At 39.8% G+C, this 18876-nt stretch overlaps 1 protein-coding gene across 1 annotated transcript in view; it reads left to right on the top strand.

Moving 5' to 3' along the window:
• Positions 1–18876, top strand: part of LOC139456166 (protein retinal degeneration B-like) — a 165400-nt gene that overhangs the window by 54169 nt on the left and 92355 nt on the right. Inside the window, exon 2 of the mRNA XM_071237721.1 lies at positions 6619–6817. Within this exon, the coding sequence (XP_071093822.1) occupies positions 6740–6817 (78 nt within the window). The 5' untranslated portion in view covers positions 6619–6739. The remainder of the gene's footprint in view (positions 1–6618; positions 6818–18876) is intronic.

The raw sequence follows: 18876 nt of genomic DNA, 5'->3' as shown, positions 1-18876 counted from the left end.
TAAGCGCCCAGGGCACTCTTAAAATTAGAAATAGGGGGCTCTTATTAGAATACAATTTTGGTGAGAAAACAAACAGAGTTGAAAGATCGTAAATTCTGTGGTTTATGCTGACAGCCTGAAATGATATAAAAGAAAAGTCTGTGCATATTATACATGACAAACATATTTTTCCGGAATTTAATTGGCCATAATTAAAGGTGCATATATGTTAACATACGAGTATATATTATACACAAATAAATAAGTCTTGTGTACATTGATCAATCGGAAGGGGTGCCAATATTGGGATTGTTCACCAGCCAATATATTAACAAATATCGCCGTAGGCCCTTATTAGAGCTGGGCACTTATTACATTGAATACAGTAAGTGTCTTTGGAAGGAAAATTGGGAAAAATCAGGAGGCTCAAAGTGTTTTTTTTTAATGTTTATATTTTTGTAAATTCTGAAAAAATGGGAAATTTATAATTCAAAATGGGAAATGTTATTGTCATTTGCTGCAGACTATGGGCTGAATATCTGCCTGTGAGCAGGTCCTGACGAACCCCTGAGATGATGTTGCTGTGATCGTGCACTTGCATAACTTCCTCTTGCTGGCCAGCAAGGAGAGACCTGCACTTGTTATGGCTTATGATCATCAAGATATTAGGCCTCCCAAGGGTGATTAGTCTACCTTGAGAACAGATTGGGGGGATTAGCTTGATTCAGGATAGCCTGCAGGGGGTGATTTGATGGAGGAATAATCTGGCTTCATCAGTTGACTGATACATGGGAAATTAGTTCACAAGTTATTCAGTTCTGCTATGCTCAAAGGTTTTTTACTCTTTGAGATTATTTTTCTTACACGTAAGAATATATCAAACAAATTTAAAGTGGATAAAGATTGTTTGTTTTATAGCACATTTGAAACAGATTTTATGTTATTTTTGTCATTGATGCTTATGTTGCATTACAGTTTTCGTCCAATGGTCCTTGTAATGATAACATATAGCAAAACACTTAAAAATGGCCAATTTCTGCCAGTACTTAGGAATACTATTGGAACTTTGGCAAGAACTACAGGACTAGTGCCAATTTCTATCTCTGTGTTGGAAAATTGGTAATCTTTTAAGGAATCTTGTGCAATTTTGTAAGATGTTGTTGAAATTATTATTTCTGTTGGCTTTACCATATTCTCAACTTGGAGATAGACACCATGAGTTAAACTCTAGTTGTCCATTGGCCAATGTGAAGTAGCTGAAATATTGCTGAAGGTTTGTTTTTTGGTGGTTTTTTTTATGCCGCTCTCAGCAATATTCATGCCATATGAGGGCGGTCTGTAAATAATCAAGTCTGGACCAGACAATCCAGTGATTGATATCATGAGCATTGATCCACACAATTGGGATCGATGACCTGCTTCAACCAAGTCAGCGAGCCTGACCACCCGATCCTGTTAGTCTATGACAAGCCTAGTTGCCATCTACGGCAAGCATGGGTTGCTGAAGATCTAAGCAAACTCAGCTGTGGGCTCAGTGAATTTTTGTGACCTTTAAAAAGTGACCAAACATATGTGAAAAATATTTTGGTTTTATTAGTTAGCTGTTTAATGCTGAAATATAGCAATATTCCTGCTTTATGACGAGTCTATACATAATAAAGTCTGGACCAGACATTCTAGTGATTGACAGGGATGAGAATCTTCTGCAGATCCGCAAATTTTAGTGACCACAAATTTTTTGAAATTTGATGGGTTCCCCTAAAACACCCCCAATTTATGGACCACGCTCCATTTCAAATAAGTTTCAGCTGAAAAAGAAAGTATCCATTCTCATCCCTGGATTGACACCACACAGTAGAAATACAATAACACAATAACATGCAATCAAGTAAGTCAGTAAGTCAGGTGACTAGTCGCCTCTTACAACAACATAGGCTCTTGGGGACCTACAATGTGAACTGGAATCTCCCACAGGTAACCTGGACATTATATAGGAGTGGTAGACTCTGAGCTAGATCCCTCTGCAGTGGTGAGACACTTCAGGTCTTCACAACTTTGACTTGAGGACAGCAGTCACCTAAATATATTGTCAACAGTGAGCCGGAGGTACATGTCAGACTGTGGCCTAGACTGTCTCCAAGACCCGAGAGAATATAGTAAAAAAGGAGTCCACCTCAAGTCTAGAATGATTTTGCAGGTCAAGATTGCCTCAGCTCTAAGGATTGTTCTGGGGTCCATTGGATTTTACTTTTTTTTAGTGCAGATATTTAGTTTAAACGAGATAACTGGGACTAAATTAAGTCTAACTGTTGCCATCAGTATAGATTTCACCAACTTGTTTTTCTGCATAACTTTCTCTAAATACATAGTCTGTTTTATGTTAGTCATGCTTGTTCTAGCCCAAATGACGTTAACCAGGCATGGGCTTAGACAAGATGCTGGCTACGAGAAAGTTCATGTGAAACTTGAACTGCTTTGGATTAGTAGATTAGAAAAATATTGTTGAAGATAATTTGAAATGTCTGTCTAGTTTTTAAGAGCCATTTATTTTCAATTTCAACCAGATAAATAAAGTGACCGTTTCACCTTTTGTTTGTCGAGAGTTTAAAACAAATTGTTATATGATCGTGATGATAAAATGAATCAGCTGTCAAATGACCCTGGTTGTAAGGCCTTGCAATCTAATGACCCTGGTTGTAAGGCCTTGGAATCTGAATGTCAACATGAGCTGTCTGGCTGAGGGCTATGCCTTCTGAGAGTACAAGGAAAGGTAGCAGATAAAGGTGAGTGTCGACATATTTATGTGTGACACATGAACAGAGAGAGCTGCAGTGCAAAGCAATCATCACTACATGCCATAATGATTTCACTGCAGTGGTGGTCACGAAGTCAAGATAATAACAACCCGATATAAAATTATGCTTATTAAATGTTAGCATGATCCTTATGTGGTACAAGGCTTCTGTAGAACATGGATAGACACAGTTGTTTATGATGACCTCACTGACAGGTATGTATACCTGTGCGTAGTTCTGAGAAATTGCATTTCTATCATAACATTATTCGTGTTCAGATGATAGCAGGGGCGGTCGGGTAGCCTAGTGGTTAAAGCGTTCGCTTGTCACGCCGAAGACCCGGGTTTGATTCCCGACATGGGTACAATGTGTGAAGCCCATTTGTGGTGTCCCCCTCCGTGATATTGCTAAAAGCGGCGTAAAACCATACTCAGTCAGTCAGTCAGATGATAGCCAGGACTATCTGGGTCAAGGTTGGGCTCGTATTCTTGCTGCTATATTTTTGTTTTATGTCTTACAGGGCTCCTGATAATGTTTTTGAGTATTCACAAGATTCACATTGGGTATTGATAGTTTTCTTTCAGTATTCAATATAGTTTTATTTCCTTGGGGACAATCTATTGGGTAGTAAGTTTGACACCAGTATTGTTTTAAAAATAAATTCTCCTTGAAATGCTGTGTCAGTTGACTGCTAACTTCATTCGTGACCAACTTGTGTTATTCCGGGACAAGCCGAATAGCGACTTGTGTCCCTCTCGTGGTCATTTTAGCGACAGGATTCCGTCTAAGTGCATAGGGCATAGCTAAAAGAATTGTGAACTCGTTGAGCAATGATATGTATATTTCCCCATATGTTATATAATGTTGGATGCAATTTAAAGCACATCAGGACATGTGGTATTATACAGTATGATTAAACACATATAAATGTATCTTGGGTATAGATGCAAGACATATGTAAAATCAAAACTTATTCCTGAGGGATTCTTTGACCGAAAAACTTGAAGCCATACGCACATTTTGATTGGTTTGTCGTATTTTCGCACATAACATTCATCAACAGGGGGGATGAGTCTTCTTGCAGGTTACGGAAAGGGGCGAATGGTGACAAATGTGCTAATTTGAGTCTGTTGGTGTGCTGCCCCAAGTGTGTAACTTGTTACATAAGTTCACAAAAGAGATAGACAAGTCTGATTAACAATAAGGGAGACAGCATATTAGAACATCTCACCAGTCTTAGACTGGCAGGTTCAGCCCATCTGTGTACAGTGAGGTAGTATACAAAACACACAAATTGTTTCTGCAATGAATATTGATGTCTACTATGTCACATGTACCATATTCGTAATAGTAAGTGAGAACTGAGCACTGAGAAAATTGACAAATAGGTACTTATTGAAACTGTGAACTAGACTAACATCTAACTAACATCATTCTGCTTGTCATGACATGTTTTTCAAATACATTTGTACTGTTACACCATCTCATTTTATTCCGATAATGAATGCTGACAGTTGTTTGTGTCAAGTTACTGTCAACACTAAGGTTGTTCTGGGGATAGGGCTGAGGTTCCACCTTACCATGTTTTGGGTAAGAGGTGTGCCATAACAGAAATAATTAAGCTCCTGGGGTACAGCCGTTTAATATTCTCGGTGGGTCTTGGAGTTTTATTTCAGACAGGATAGTTTTTCATTCACTGCTTCTAAAGACTTTTTTTTTTTTGTGAAAGGAGGATCTGAAAACAACAGTTACTTCACAACACTTTCATCAGGACATCCGTCGATCCAGCCAACCATGTATTTTTTACAGTACATCCTGGTGACAATGTTTTGTTTCCCCCAAGTTATTTTATGAGGAAAACCAGAATAACAAATGGTTGTTCCCTAATAATAGCATGATGGATTTTTTTGTCATTTAGTAGTGGGAAACGATACAGCAAGGTCATGATACGATACATTTTGCGATACACAGGTCACGATGTGATACGTATTTCACTTCTGCATTTTGCGGAAGCGCATTAAAATTTGACAGCAGCATATTGTTTATCGTCAGTCTCATGCTGAAAGACTAACGGCAGTATATATGGCCTTATTGGCAACAAACACGTTTCTGATTGGCTGAGAGTGACATTGTGCCGAATGAGCGTGCTTGTTACAGTTTCAAATGGAAAAGCTAGCTGTAGACACATGTTTGTTGCGGCTGTTTATTTTAGTGAACTTGAAACTGATTACAATAGTTATCACAATACTTGACTGACAAAAACGCTGTGGAGTCATCGTCTTGTATCGATACAGACAAAAACGTACCATGAATCATATCGTGGCATGAAAACTCGCGATGCATCTTGGCACCGGTGTATCGTTTCACACCTATCATTATTTCTTATTTACACCCACTGAAATCATGCACAGTCTGTAGTTGAGTGCTGCTCTTAAGGATTTCTGTAGGCGACAAGGTATAGGTCTTGAATGTCATTGATTATAGTAATTAAGTTAAAAGGGGTCTAGCCTCAGGTGGATTATCAGTGCAATCAAGGCACTCACTGTCTACTGTGTTGCATCCCAGTGACCAACTCAGGTTCTGTGATGTATATGGGTCGCCCAGTTATGCAGAAACAACGTCTCTGTTTCACAAAGGGCACTGATTGTCTGAACCTTGTCTCAAGATGAGCCAGGCACTGTTCTCATTAGTGCATGGTGACACGAGTGGCCCAGTCGTCTAGGGCACCTTGGTTTGCCAGGCAGGGATACTTCACTTAGGCGTGCTTGATCAGGGGCTTGAATTCCTGCATCTCTTTGGGTTTCTTCCCACATTAGCTGACATGCTGTGCTATAATTAGTACTGCATTCGACGTAATAAGCGCCCTGCTCTAATAAGCGCCCACGGCAATATTTTCTAATATATTGGCCAGTGAACAATCCCAATTAGCACCCCTTCCGATTGATCAATGTGCACATGACTTATTCATTTGTGTAAAATATGTGTGTTATATGCATCCTTAATTATGGGAAATTAAATTCTGGAAAAATATATCTGTCGTATATAAACATTTCAGGCTGTCAGCATAAACCGTGATAATTACGATCCTTCAACTCTGTTGTTTTTCACCAAAAAAATATTCTAATAAGAGCCCCCTTTTTTAAATTTTGAGAGCACCTTGGGCGCTTATTATGTCAAATACAGTATATTGTGTGAAGTGTCACTCACTCACTCATTCACTCACCATGAAGTGGTTTACATGTGAGTAACAGGAAGCACTAGACTATCACTGAAGATGTGTCACCCTTCAGTGTCATTAATTGATTAATTGTGTGTGTCTGGATAGAGATGTGTAGACCACAGGGTGAAACAGTCAGTCAGTTCCTGGTCTCAGGGGAATATAGCTTGGGGCAGTTATCATGTGGTATACAGTCCTGTTTGCAGTGTATACAAGGCGTACCATTGCTGCAGGGATCAGCTTGTTGTGGTCTGTTAAATAAGAATAATTTTCAAGGATATATTTGTGATTGACCTCAGTTTTAGTCCCTATAGGGTTAGCCTTTTGGTATTCAGGTCCAGGGAGACTGAAAATTTGTGTGGACGGCATTAGTAATGGCACAAGGCTTGTAGTCCTTGCCAAACTCCCCAATAGTTAAGGTATCATAAGGACTAGTAGTAATTTGCCTTTTTTAAGGGTTTTGCTATATGATTTCATTATAAGGACTAGTGCACATATCGTATGGTTTTACGTTGCTTTTAGCAATATTCCAGCAATATCACAGTTGGGGACACCAGAAATGGGCTTCACACACTGATGACTGCGCTTTTAAACAAAACACACTCAGTTTTCTGTTCTATGTTTCAGATGTTGACAAGGTAAAGCAGATGAAGTTGGTCCATTGCCTGTACATCCAGCAGTAGCTGCAGCAACATGGTGTCCTGAATCATCCATCACATCTCACCTGGTTCATACAGCGCCGGCCACCATGTTGATCAAGGAGTACCGCATCTCCCTCCCCATGAGTGTGGAGGAGTACAGGATAGCTCAGCTCTATATGATACAGGTAAGGCCCTGGTGACTCCTGACCTGTGAAGATTCGGGGTAGAATAGGTCTTCAGCAACCCATGCTTGTCGTAAGAGACGACTTATGGGATCGGGTGGTCAGGCTCGCTGATTTGGTTGATGCATGTCATCATATCCAAATTGCTAAGATCGATGCTCATGATGTCAATCACTAGATTGTCTGGTCAAGACTCGATTATTTACAGAACGCCGTCATATAGCTGGAATTTTGCTGAGTGTTGCGTTAAACAAACAAACGAAAAAATCACAGTGACTCCTTGATTGGTTTAGTATCTTCACTAACTTTTAGACTAAGTGCCCCATTGGGATTCTGGGTGACAGTATGATCATCACACAATTTATAAACCTACTGCCACTTTTGTCTATAGTATTTTAGGTTTTATTCCATCTCTTAGTAACCTTGTGAGAGGTACTACTTTCACGTGAGACTTGCTGAGAAGTTTTACATTTGAATTGTAACACCTGCTTGGAGGTTATGTATTTCAATTGTATAAACAGCCTTTTTATAGTCATCTAATGTTGTTATTTGACTTGCTACAAGTCACATTTTTTTTCACATGCAATCTCATTAAAATCAGACCTTCGTTCTCGCTACCGCTAAACAAAGATCTTAAGACATCCCATTAGGGGTCACGTCAGAATGACCTTTCATCCAACCAATCAGAGTGTCGCTTACCAGATCATGATAGTGACAGTCGGAATGTGATTTCTAATCGAAATAAAAAATTTGTCAAAATATGTTTCTAAGCGTAGTCGCCAATTTGCAATTAGTGTCGTAAAGCACGAGAAAGCCTTCTCCTGATTGGTCACTCCATTGGTTGGTCAAAATTCGCGCAAGGTCGGTCTGATGTGACCTGTAATGGGATGTCCTCAGATCTTTGTTTAGCGGTAGCGAGAACTAAGATCTGATTTTAATGAGATTGTTTCCCATGTAAATTTCCATTATGTGAAATGAACCTGCAACATCAAATATCGTGTTAAATTTGGTAACCCACTGTTTTCACACTGAGCCACTGTGGCAGGTGATGACGGTGTTCAAATCCCATGCCATGACTTCAGTTGTCTGCATGCTGCACATGGTCTTCCTCTTGCCTGCTGTCTTCAAATATATTCATTTTATATCAGCAAATTGGCACTAGTCCTGTAGTCCTAGCCAAACTGCCCAATAGTTAAGGTATCATAAGTACTAGTAGAAATTTGCCATTTTTAAGGGTTTTGTTACATGTTATCATTATAAGGACTAGTGGACTAAAACTGTTAGTTTCTACCCCTGTTATATTTCTCTTTCTTTCCTTATTTTTTCTGGTATTTCTTGCATTTAGATGGTTCATAAGTTAGTTAAGACCTCCTCGGATTGGTTCAAAATGTAAAGCATCGATTGAGGTTTTACATTTTTGAACCAAAACCAAGTGTTTCAACTATAGATAATCAAAATGCATATTTCCGTATGTGACATTTCTGAAGGAGCTACAGTGTGAACACATTTAAAATGTATGTGCTTGATGTATAAAAGTGAGGAAAAAGTGGACTTGTAACATCAGTTTTTCAAAAATAGATGTTTGGAGTCCTGATTTGAATGTGTCCTAATTTTCAGTGTCTGTTAGGCTGTATGGAAGATTATTCTGTTAGACAGGAGCTGTTTTAGAGAACGACCATTGGCCAAAAGAAGTCACATGTTTGCACATACTGACGTAGGGATGGATAAGTTCAGGCACATAAGAGGGTCCATGTCCATTTAGAGATTTATGTGTCAAACTAAGAATCTTGAAGTCAGTCCATTGGAGGTCCCTGAGCACATGTGTGATAAGCTCATGTCTTGATGACCTGCTAATGATGCGTGCAGTGTATTCTGTACTTTCTGTTGCTTGTCAATGAGCTTACGACTGAGGCCAGATAGGATGCTGTTGCAGTAATTGAATCTACATGTAACGAGAGCTTGGTCAAGTGCATGTGGTGCTTTGGTTGTATGATACTGCTGGATTTTACCAACAGCACGGAAGTAGCAGCTTTGACACAGACAATCTGCTTCAGACTCCATGGATAAACTGGCATGAGTATAGCTTGGAGTCCGATATATTGATAGTGGCATCTGTGACTGCTGATCTCTGGTGTGGCCTTCCCAAGCTGATATTTAGTTCCAAACAGGACTGCCTTGATCTTACTGTCATTGAGTTTGAACAGGTTGGCTGACATCCGGGACATAACGTCTTCAGTGCATTGTGTGATCTGTCACAGAGATCTGTGGTCTTTCACTCCTCTGAAAACCTCATATTGAAGAACGTCTACAATACTTTGGCAAATCAGGCTGAAAAATGAAGACAATTTCTTGGCTCCTTTCAAGTGTTTGAAATAAAAAGAAATGCCAGGCTGCCATCAGGACCCACAGACTTTAGGAGCTGCAGGCCCTGACGTAACTCCTCAGGCCCCTTAAAAAAACTGCATCCTATTGTGACAAATAAATCCACACATAAATTTATTTCAGGTCATAACGACCTACAGTTTTGAACCTATTGGAAGTCTGGAACACGAAGTCTACCTGACATTGGCTTTGAACACTGCTCCTTTCTCGTATAATCAAACCAAAACAATTCTTAAAATATTGTCATTTGCAGGACTTTATGTGGTCTGTAGGTCCAAGTAACCATGGTAACCTTGCACATGAGGCGACTGAATAGATTGGGTGGTGATAGCAAGGCTGAGTTGATTCCATGTCTGTGAAACCCGATGACAGGGGCATCACACATGATACCAATCACTGGATTGTCTTGTCCAACTTGGTTATTGATAGGCATTATACTGACAGCCTTGATTGGGATGGATTCATGGGTAGTTTGGCATTGAACAACAAATAAACAAACAAAAGTGTGGAGTCTGACAACCCTCTCCTGTGAAAGTGAGTTCTTCAAATCATGAACTGTTCATGAACTTTTGTAACATTTATTATTCATGAACCATTCATGAAATATTCATGAGCAGTTCAAAAACAGTTAATGAACAATTCTTCATGAATGTTTCATGAACTGTTCGTTGAAATTTCACAGAGGTTTATCATGATGGGTCATACAAACAAGAGTATGCAGTTTGACAACCTTTGTTATGATAAATCCATTCGTGCTGTGGCATTGAACAACAAACAAACAGAAGTATGCAGTTTGACAACCTTTGTCAGCATAAATCCATTAGTGCTGTGGCGTTGAACAACAAACAAACAAAAGTGTACAGAATGATAACCTGGATGGTACCTTAGGTGATTGCTGATATTCCACATCATTACCCGAGTGACTGCCCAATGGATAAGGTGTCATAAGGACTAGTAGAAATTTGCCATTTTTAAGGGTTAATGTTTTATCATACTGACTAGTGGATGAAAGTGTTAGGTTCTACCGCTGGTCTATAATATTTAGCAAGTCTAGATTACTGCAGTAGATGAAAATGAAGGAAGTCTCTGGGCTCCTTTTTATTACATTTTATAACCATAATTTAGCAACTGGTTTTTACTGTAAAGGAGTTCATTTCAGAGACCAGATGTTGGTGTAAGTCACAGTAAGTGGAGGTCTCCTGTGGGTGTTTGCCAGCATCCACGTCTTCACTGTCAGAATGCATTTGTCTAATGGCCACTGTGATTCACCCTCTTCATATCACAATTATGGTGTTGACATGCTCTATAGTTAGCAGGTGACCAGTTAAGATTCCGGAGTAGAATAGGTCTTCAGCAACCCATGCTTGTCGTAAAAGGCGACTAACGGGATCGGGTGTTCAGGCATGCTGACTTGGTTGATGCATGCGTTGATCGATGCTCATGATACTATTAATCACTGTATTTTCTGGTCCAGACTCGATTATTTACAGACTGCCGTCAAATAGCTGGAATATTACTGAGTGCGGCTTTAAACAACAAACCAACCAAACTATAGATAGCAGGTAGCTGTAAGTCTCTTGCATGCTGAGACAAATATTGTGGATGGTCTGTGTTGGAAGCAATGGACATTAGTCATCTGTACAGAGACAATATCAGGGGAAACTGTAGGTGTGTGCTTACTTTGCTCAATGTAAAGCCCATCAAACAATTTGTCTTCTTCTATGGTATTTGAATCCCGAGACCCCGGAATGTTTTGAAATTCGGTAATTACATGGAAGAATGTCCTAACAAAAGTTTGAAAAATCCCATGAATATGTTCAAAACCTTTTGCTTCCAGTAAATTCACTGTTCGTGTTTTTTAATGTTGTTAATATGTGCACCTTGATATACAAACAGTATGTTGGCATGATGCTTTAACCCTATGTGGGGAGTGTGACATCCAGATTCATGTATTCTGCTCGCATGTTATTGATACAGTGAGCGATGTAGGTGCAAGAGTGAATTATTGACATCACCGCCAACCGAATCACCGCGAGATGTACATATTTGTAGCAGTGATCACGACATCGCCTAAATTAACCAGTAAACCACCAAAGCCTGTAGCATTCTACTTGAAGAAGGAGTTTAATTAGCAGGAAGAGGAAGTGCGGCATTGATCAAGATGCTAATTGAGCCACAGATCTGCAGTCCATCATCCCCCACCAATACCTAACTGATCAAGTGTTCCAACTAAACCCAACAGTAAACAGTGCTTGGGCAAACACTGTCGTGTCCAAGTCTCAAAGAAGATAAGAGACAAGGAAATTACACATATTGGATGTTTGAAAAAGCTGGACTAATGACATGCTGCTGTGGTGATACTCTGCAGCTTTGATTAAACCTGGTATAAATCACAAGTGTTTGGAATGACCTGGGAATGTGGGATTAACCTTAAGATGAGAATAAGTGTATATTTCAACGATAGAAACTAACAGTCTCAGTGTTAGAAACTAACAGTTTTTGTCCACTAGTCCTTATAATGATAACATATAGCAAAACCCTTAAAAAGGGCTAATTTCTACTAGTCCTTATGATACCTTTACCATTGGGCAGTTTGGCAAGGACTATAAGACTAGTGCCAATTTTTAATGCTGACAGTTTTTGACCGCTAGTCCTTATAATGATAACATGTTGCAATCCCTTGAAAAGGGTAAATTTCTAATACCGTATTCGACGTAATAAGCGCCCAGGGCGCTCTCAAAAGTAGAAATTGGGGGCTCTTATTAGAATATTATTTTGGTGAAAAAAACAGAGTTGAAAGATAAATTTCATGGTTTATGCTGAAAGCCTGAAATGTTTATATACGACAGATATATTTTTCCAGAATTTAATTCCCCATTGAGGGTGCATATTACACACGAGTTGCCGCAATATCTCAAGAACTAATCTCTGGAATGTCTTCATATTTGGAACTATGGTGTATATACAGACTCCGCAGACACCAGTCAGTTTTGGTGACCTTGACCCCATTTTCAAGGTCACAGCAGGCATATCTGCTTTTGGAGTTGGAAAACAGTGTTGCCGCGATATCTCAAGAACTAATCTCTGGATTGTCTTCATATTTGGTACTATGGTGTATATACAGACTCTGCAGACACCAGTCGGTTTTCGTGACCTTAAATTAATTTTCAAGGTAACATTAACTTAATTTTCAAGGTAACAGACTCCGCAGACACCAGTTGGTTTTGGTGACCTTGACCCCATTTTCAAGGTCACAGAAGGCATGTCTGCTTTTGGAGTTGGAAAACGGTGTTGCCGCAATATCTCAAGAACTAATCTCTGGAATGTCTTCATATTTGGAACTATGGTGTATATACAGACTCCGCAGACACCAGTCGGTTTTGGTGACCTTGACCCCATTTTCAAGGTCACAGCAGGCATATCTGCTTTTGGAGTTGGAAAACGGTGTTGCCGCAATATCTCAAGAACTAATCTCTGGATTGTCTTCATATTTGGAACTATGGTGTATATACAGACTCCGCAGACACCAGTCAGTTTTGGTGACCTTGACCCCATTTTCAAGGTCACAGCAGGCATATCTGCTTTTGGAGTTGGAAAACGGTGTTGCCGCAATATCTCAAGAACTAATCTCTGGAATGTCTTCATATTTGGAACTATGGTGTATATACAGACTCCGCAGACACCAGTCGGTTTTGGTGACCTTGACCCCATTTTCAAGGTCACAGCAGGCATATCTGCTTTTGGAGTTGGAAAACAGTGTTGCCGCAATATCTCAAGAACTAATCTCTGGATTGTCTTCATATTTGGAACTATGGTGTATATACAGACTCCGCAGACACCAGTCGGTTTTGGTCACCTTGATCCCATTTTCAAGGTCACAGCAGACAAATCTGCTTTTAGAGTTGGAAAACGGTGTTGCCGCGATATCTCAAGAACTAAACACTGGATTGTCTTCATATTTGGAACTATGGTGTATATACAGACTCCGCAGACACCAGTCGGTTTTGGTCACCTTGATCCCATTTTCAAGGTCACAGCAGGCAAATCTGCTTTTGGAGTTAGAAAACAGTGTTGCCGCGATATCTCAAGAACTAATCTCTGGATTGTCTTCATATTTGGAACTATAGTGTATATACAGACACCGCATACACCTGTCAGATTTGGTGACCTTGACCCAATTTTCAAGGTCACAGCAGGCAAATCTGTTTTTGGAGTTGGAAAACGGTGTTGCCACAATATCTCAAGAACTAATCTCTGGATTGTCTTCATATTTGGTACTATGGTGTACAGGCGGGGGATATTTCGTCACTCTGTGACAAATACTTGTCATCTCAGGACCAAGGCTTATCTAGCCAAGGTCACCTGAAATTTAGTAAGTCATAGATATGAACAATAGTGATTCATCAGTGACATACTTGCACGTTCATGATGGCAGACAGTCCATGCAGGCAGACAGTCGATGTACAATACAATGGGGATTAACAATTTGGATCAGCATCTTATAAATAACAACAACTGAGTGTTTCAAGGCATCAAGATGGCATGGCTCCAGGGTAATTAGCCTTTGGAATTAAATGTTCATTCAGACAATTGTTGTCGTAAATCAGTCGTCATGACAGGACTAACACTGTTAGTTTCTATCGCTGCATAAGAGTGGTAAATATCTAGAACTAGAACTTGGAGCATTTGTCTAAATTTCAGTGTGTTGTGCCCAACTCACACGTGAATGATTTCCATGTCTATCGTTGTGTTCATTGTGCAGGCTCGTGAAAACATTGATCAGTACAGAGATTCTGATACAATTTCCATACCATGCATGGGTCATAATTCAGTTAGCTCTGATAGGGTTGCCCAAATGCTGTTATTATATTCTGTTTGATGTGACAGAGTGTGAGCGAGTTGGTATTGATTGGTTTACTTGTGTCAGTTCAGGTTTTGTAGCAGTCTGTATCAAAATGCATTTTTTTCTCATTTATTCCGTAATAAGATTTTCTGAAGTATAAATCATTTAATGCTGAATAGGTTGACATGGATCCAACGATTGTTTGTCCCATGTAGAGCTTAGATGCAAGCAGTAGAGATCCCAACACATCGAAGTCTGATTGTTGATGTCAATTTAGTGAGCGAGTGAGAGTGAATTGGGTTTTAAGCCACTTTTAGTGGGTGAGTGAGTGAATTGGGTTTTAAGCCACTTTTAGCACTATTCCAGAAATATCATGGCAGGGGACACTTTCAACTCTTGGATACCAAACTACCCCGGATGCAAATGAAGCCAAGCATTAGTTATATCCCAAGTGTCTTTGTAACTTGTATCAAGTGTTCTTTACTCTTATGAACGGATAACAAATGTTGTATTTGGGATAACACTTTCTTAGTGAAGCACACATTCATATGATAACGCTTTCTTAGTGAAGCACACATTCTTATGATAACTCTCTCTTAGTAAAACACACATTCCTATGATAACACTTTCTTAGTAAAAGACTCATTCCTATGATAACACTTTCTTAGTAAAGCACACATTCCTCCGACAGGATAACAAATGTTGTATATTTCGGATAACACTTTCTTAGTAAGGCACACATTCCTGTGACAGAATATCAAATGTTGTTTGGGGGATAACACTGTCTTAGTAAAGCACACATTCCTATGGTAACACTTTCTTAGTAAGGCACACATTCCTGTGACAGAATATCAAATGTTGTTTTGGGGATAACACTGTCTTAGTAAAGCACACATTCCTATGGTAACACTTTCTTAGTAAGGCACACATTCCTGTGACAGAATATCAAATGTTGTTTTGGGGATAACACTCTCTTAGTAAAGCACACATTCCTATGGTAACACTTTCTTAGTAAAGCACACATTCCTGTGACAGAATATCAAATGTTGTTTTGGGGATAACACTCTCTTAGTAAAGCACACATTCCTATGGTAACACTTTCTTAGTAAAGCACACATTCCTGTGACAGAATATCAAATGTTGTTTTGGGGATAACACTCTTAGTAAAGCACACATTCCTATGGTAACACTTTCTTAGTAAAGCACACATTCCTGTGACAGTATTTTGTATGTTTACTCTATAATCCTGTGTTATATCAGCTCTGTAGAAATGTCAATAGAACGAAACTGCAATGATGACAAAGAAATCATCAGTTCGTGTCATTATTACTTGTTCTTCCATTCAAGTGGTGAGTCATAATTTGTAGTGAAAGTAGTTACAATTATCTGCAGTCATCATGATCCACATGTTAAACTTCAGCTGGAACTGATATATATTGCATTTCCATTTAATATGGCTTCAGATTTGCATTTGCGCAGTTCCAATTGATATTGGCAGCCAGATTGGACATCAAGCTGTTGAAGACTGCTAAAGGGCAACCAGAAGTTGATGATCTCAGGGAAAATCAATGATTTAGAGATTTACTGGATATGATTAAGTTTTCCCATTTCATGAAATGAATTACTTTTCCCTTTAAAGCTAAAACGAATAAGATGAAGTTGAATTTCTTTCTCTTCTGCGTATTTAGAATCCTTTTTACAATGATGCAATAGATTTTAATTATCTGCTCCCAGTTGTTACAGGTGATATGGAGTCTGTGGATGTATTTTGTGAGCTTTCACTGTGTTCCGGGGATGGGAATTTAGAATGAGAGAAGTGGTGGGTGGCCAAGTCATCTTAGGTCTGTCAGAAAAGTATGATTGTGGGTTTGAATCCCAAACCTGTAACAAATGTTAGATTTGGAATAACACTTTCTCAGTAAAGTACAGATTCTAGTACTTTCTTGGGTTGAGTCCCTTCCGGGATTTGAACCCACACTGCCATAGTGAGTGACCTTATCGCCAGCGCACAAAGTCAGCGATCTAACCCACTCAGCCTGGTAACCGAGGCTTCCACAAAAGTCCGACAACTGGTAGGCTCGATCACATACTTTGTGTACCTCTCTGACAAGTGTAAATTGACTGCGACCTGCATCACATTCTTTATGGTGACACACAATATAACAGACAAACTGTTCAAAGCATCATTCAACCATATTAGCTTATTCAGTCAGACCCGTACGTGAATTAAGGGTTGGAATAGGTCCCCAGCACGCTATGCTGGTCATAGGAGGCGACCAATGAATCAGGTGGTCGCCTCCTACGACTTGGTTGATATACCCTGCTAGTGTTGATCACTGCTCACAATATCAATCACTGGATTGTCTTGTCCAGACTTGATGATTTACAGACCACAATCATGTAGCTGGAATTATGCTGTGTGCTGGATATAAACAATCAAACTCAGATGATATGACTTGCTTGCGGTTTTCTTCAGGGCATGGGCACACAGTGAAGCCACAACAGACCAGGATCAGTTAGTCCAAGGATGTAGATCTGAGGTTTTATTTCTACGACTTGTGCTTGTGTTTGTTTCTTGGTTGTTTAGCGCTGCACTCAGCAGTATTCCAGCTATATGATGACGGTCTGTAAATAGACAAGTCTGGTCCAGACAATCAAGTGATTGATATCATGCGCATCAGTCTACATATGGGATACGATGACATGCATCAACCAAGTCAGCGAGCCTAACCACTCGATCCCGTTAGTCGCCTCTTATGAACAAGCATAGTCGCCTCTTACGGCAAGCATGGGTTGCTGAAGACTTATTCTACCCCAGATCTTCATGGGTTTCACCAAAGTAATAAACATCTTAATCTGCTCCAGCATGGGCATCTCCTTCAATCTCATTAAAATCAGATCATGGTTCTCGCTGCCGCTAAACAAAGATCTGAGGACATCCCATTAGGGGTCACGTCAGATCGACCTTTCAGGAACTTTGACCGACCACTGAAACGACTAACAAGAAGTCAACATCAGCTATTTAGAAAGCAGCATACTCAAGCTTTACGGCATTCGTTTCAACCTGGTGACTTCCATTTCAGACTACGTTTGAAAAATATGTTAACACAGTTCTCGATTAAAATTTTGAAAATTGAACAAATAACATTTCAGAATGTCTAATATATGGTTGAGGTTGTATGTCAGTGCTTCCCACATACTGTGCAACGCTTCATCCATTCAGATCTTTATCCCATGGAAGCGAGAGATAGACCGTAATTTTGACGGAATCAGTCATACGGGTCATAACTGTCGTTCGGAATACCCCGTGTTAACGTTAATTTTTTCGAGGTTGCATGATTAGGAAACACATTCCGACTGTCACTTTCATGATCTGGTAAGCGACGCTTTGATTGGTCAGATGAAAGGTCGTTCTGACATGACCTGTAATGGGATGTCCTAAGGTCGAAAGCGAGAGCTAAGATATGATGTTAATGAGATTGGCATTTCCTTATACTTGTGATCAGTCAGTTCATCACGTCTGTCGTACTGGATACTCAGTCAATGATCAATACTAACTCTTTAGTCCAGAGTTGACACAATGTATAGAAAACACCTTCTTTGATGTACTATCAATATAGGCCCTAATGTACCATTGTCAAGCAAGACTATCAGGCTCTATACCGAAACATTACTATAATGATACATTAAAGAAGTTGTTATCCACTAGAAATTGTGTCTACTTTGTCAACCCTCAACTTCTAAGAAATGTCTATCAAACAATTCTATTTGTCCAGGTTATTCAGTGTGACAGACCATGGCTACTTGTGGCACACTGTTTTCCCTGGAATTTTAATGACATCATAACATTGTGCTAATGGAAAGCCTGGGAGTTGATTGCCATTCAGTGATAATCATACAGAGTGCATGAGCAATATGGAATACTGTTGAAAGCAATAGAATAATGTCACTAACAGTATGGCGAGAAATGATGTTGGACTGTCTGCATGGTCTAAGTATAATGAGGTACATTTGGCTATTGGATTTGATGGTATTATTGATGCTTTTGTTGACCTGGATACCTTGTCACTTGGGCAGCTAGATCACTCATGATAACAAACCATCCACTCTAGGTTGTCGTCAGCTGGCGACAGCAAGCATGTGGTACAGCATTTGATTTTCACTAGTCCACAAAAATGAGCTGCTTTAGAGTTGCCTTCAACTTAATGGTGAAAGTGGTAGTGTGCAAGGAAATGTCCTTTGTCCTTGCTTAATTTTACCATTTTCAGACTGATGGAGTCATTGGGCCAAAATGTCATGAATAACCTGCTACCAATAGGGATCACATCTTGAAGATCATTGTGGATGCTGTCAAAGGGAAGCCAAGACATGGTCTCACGAAGATGAACCTGTTGAATGTCTTCCAGAGTGGGTTAAGTCAGTGCATAATGGGGGCGGTCGGGTAGCCTAGTGGTTAAAGCGTTCGCTCGTCACGCTGAAGACCCGGGTTCGATTCCCTACATGGGTACAATGTGTGAAGCCCATTTGTGGTGTCCCCCGCCGTGATATTGCTGGAATATTGCTAAAAGCGGCATAAAACCATACTCACTCACTCACTCAGTGCATAATGTTGTCATTGGTGGAATGCACAAACTGAAAGAGAGGAAACAGAATTGGAATATACCCATTCTGTCACAGCCAGCTGTCATCTAAATTATGGCTGCCCTACGTAAAAAGTTTGTTTCGGATTGACAACGACAAAACAAGGGATTGTGGCCAATAATATTAACTTAGGCTTCAGGTTTTTCAGTGATATTCAAAAATGGCCAAATGGCCAATTCCCTTCCACTGATTTACC

Source organism: Haliotis cracherodii, unplaced genomic scaffold (genome assembly GCF_022045235.1).
Source record: "Haliotis cracherodii isolate W230 unplaced genomic scaffold, xgHalCrac1.p SCAF_11, whole genome shotgun sequence".
Lineage (NCBI taxonomy): Eukaryota > Metazoa > Mollusca > Gastropoda > Lepetellida > Haliotidae > Haliotis > Haliotis cracherodii.
The sequence above is the reverse complement of the archived record's forward strand: the minus strand, read 5'-3'. Positions and strand labels throughout refer to the sequence as shown.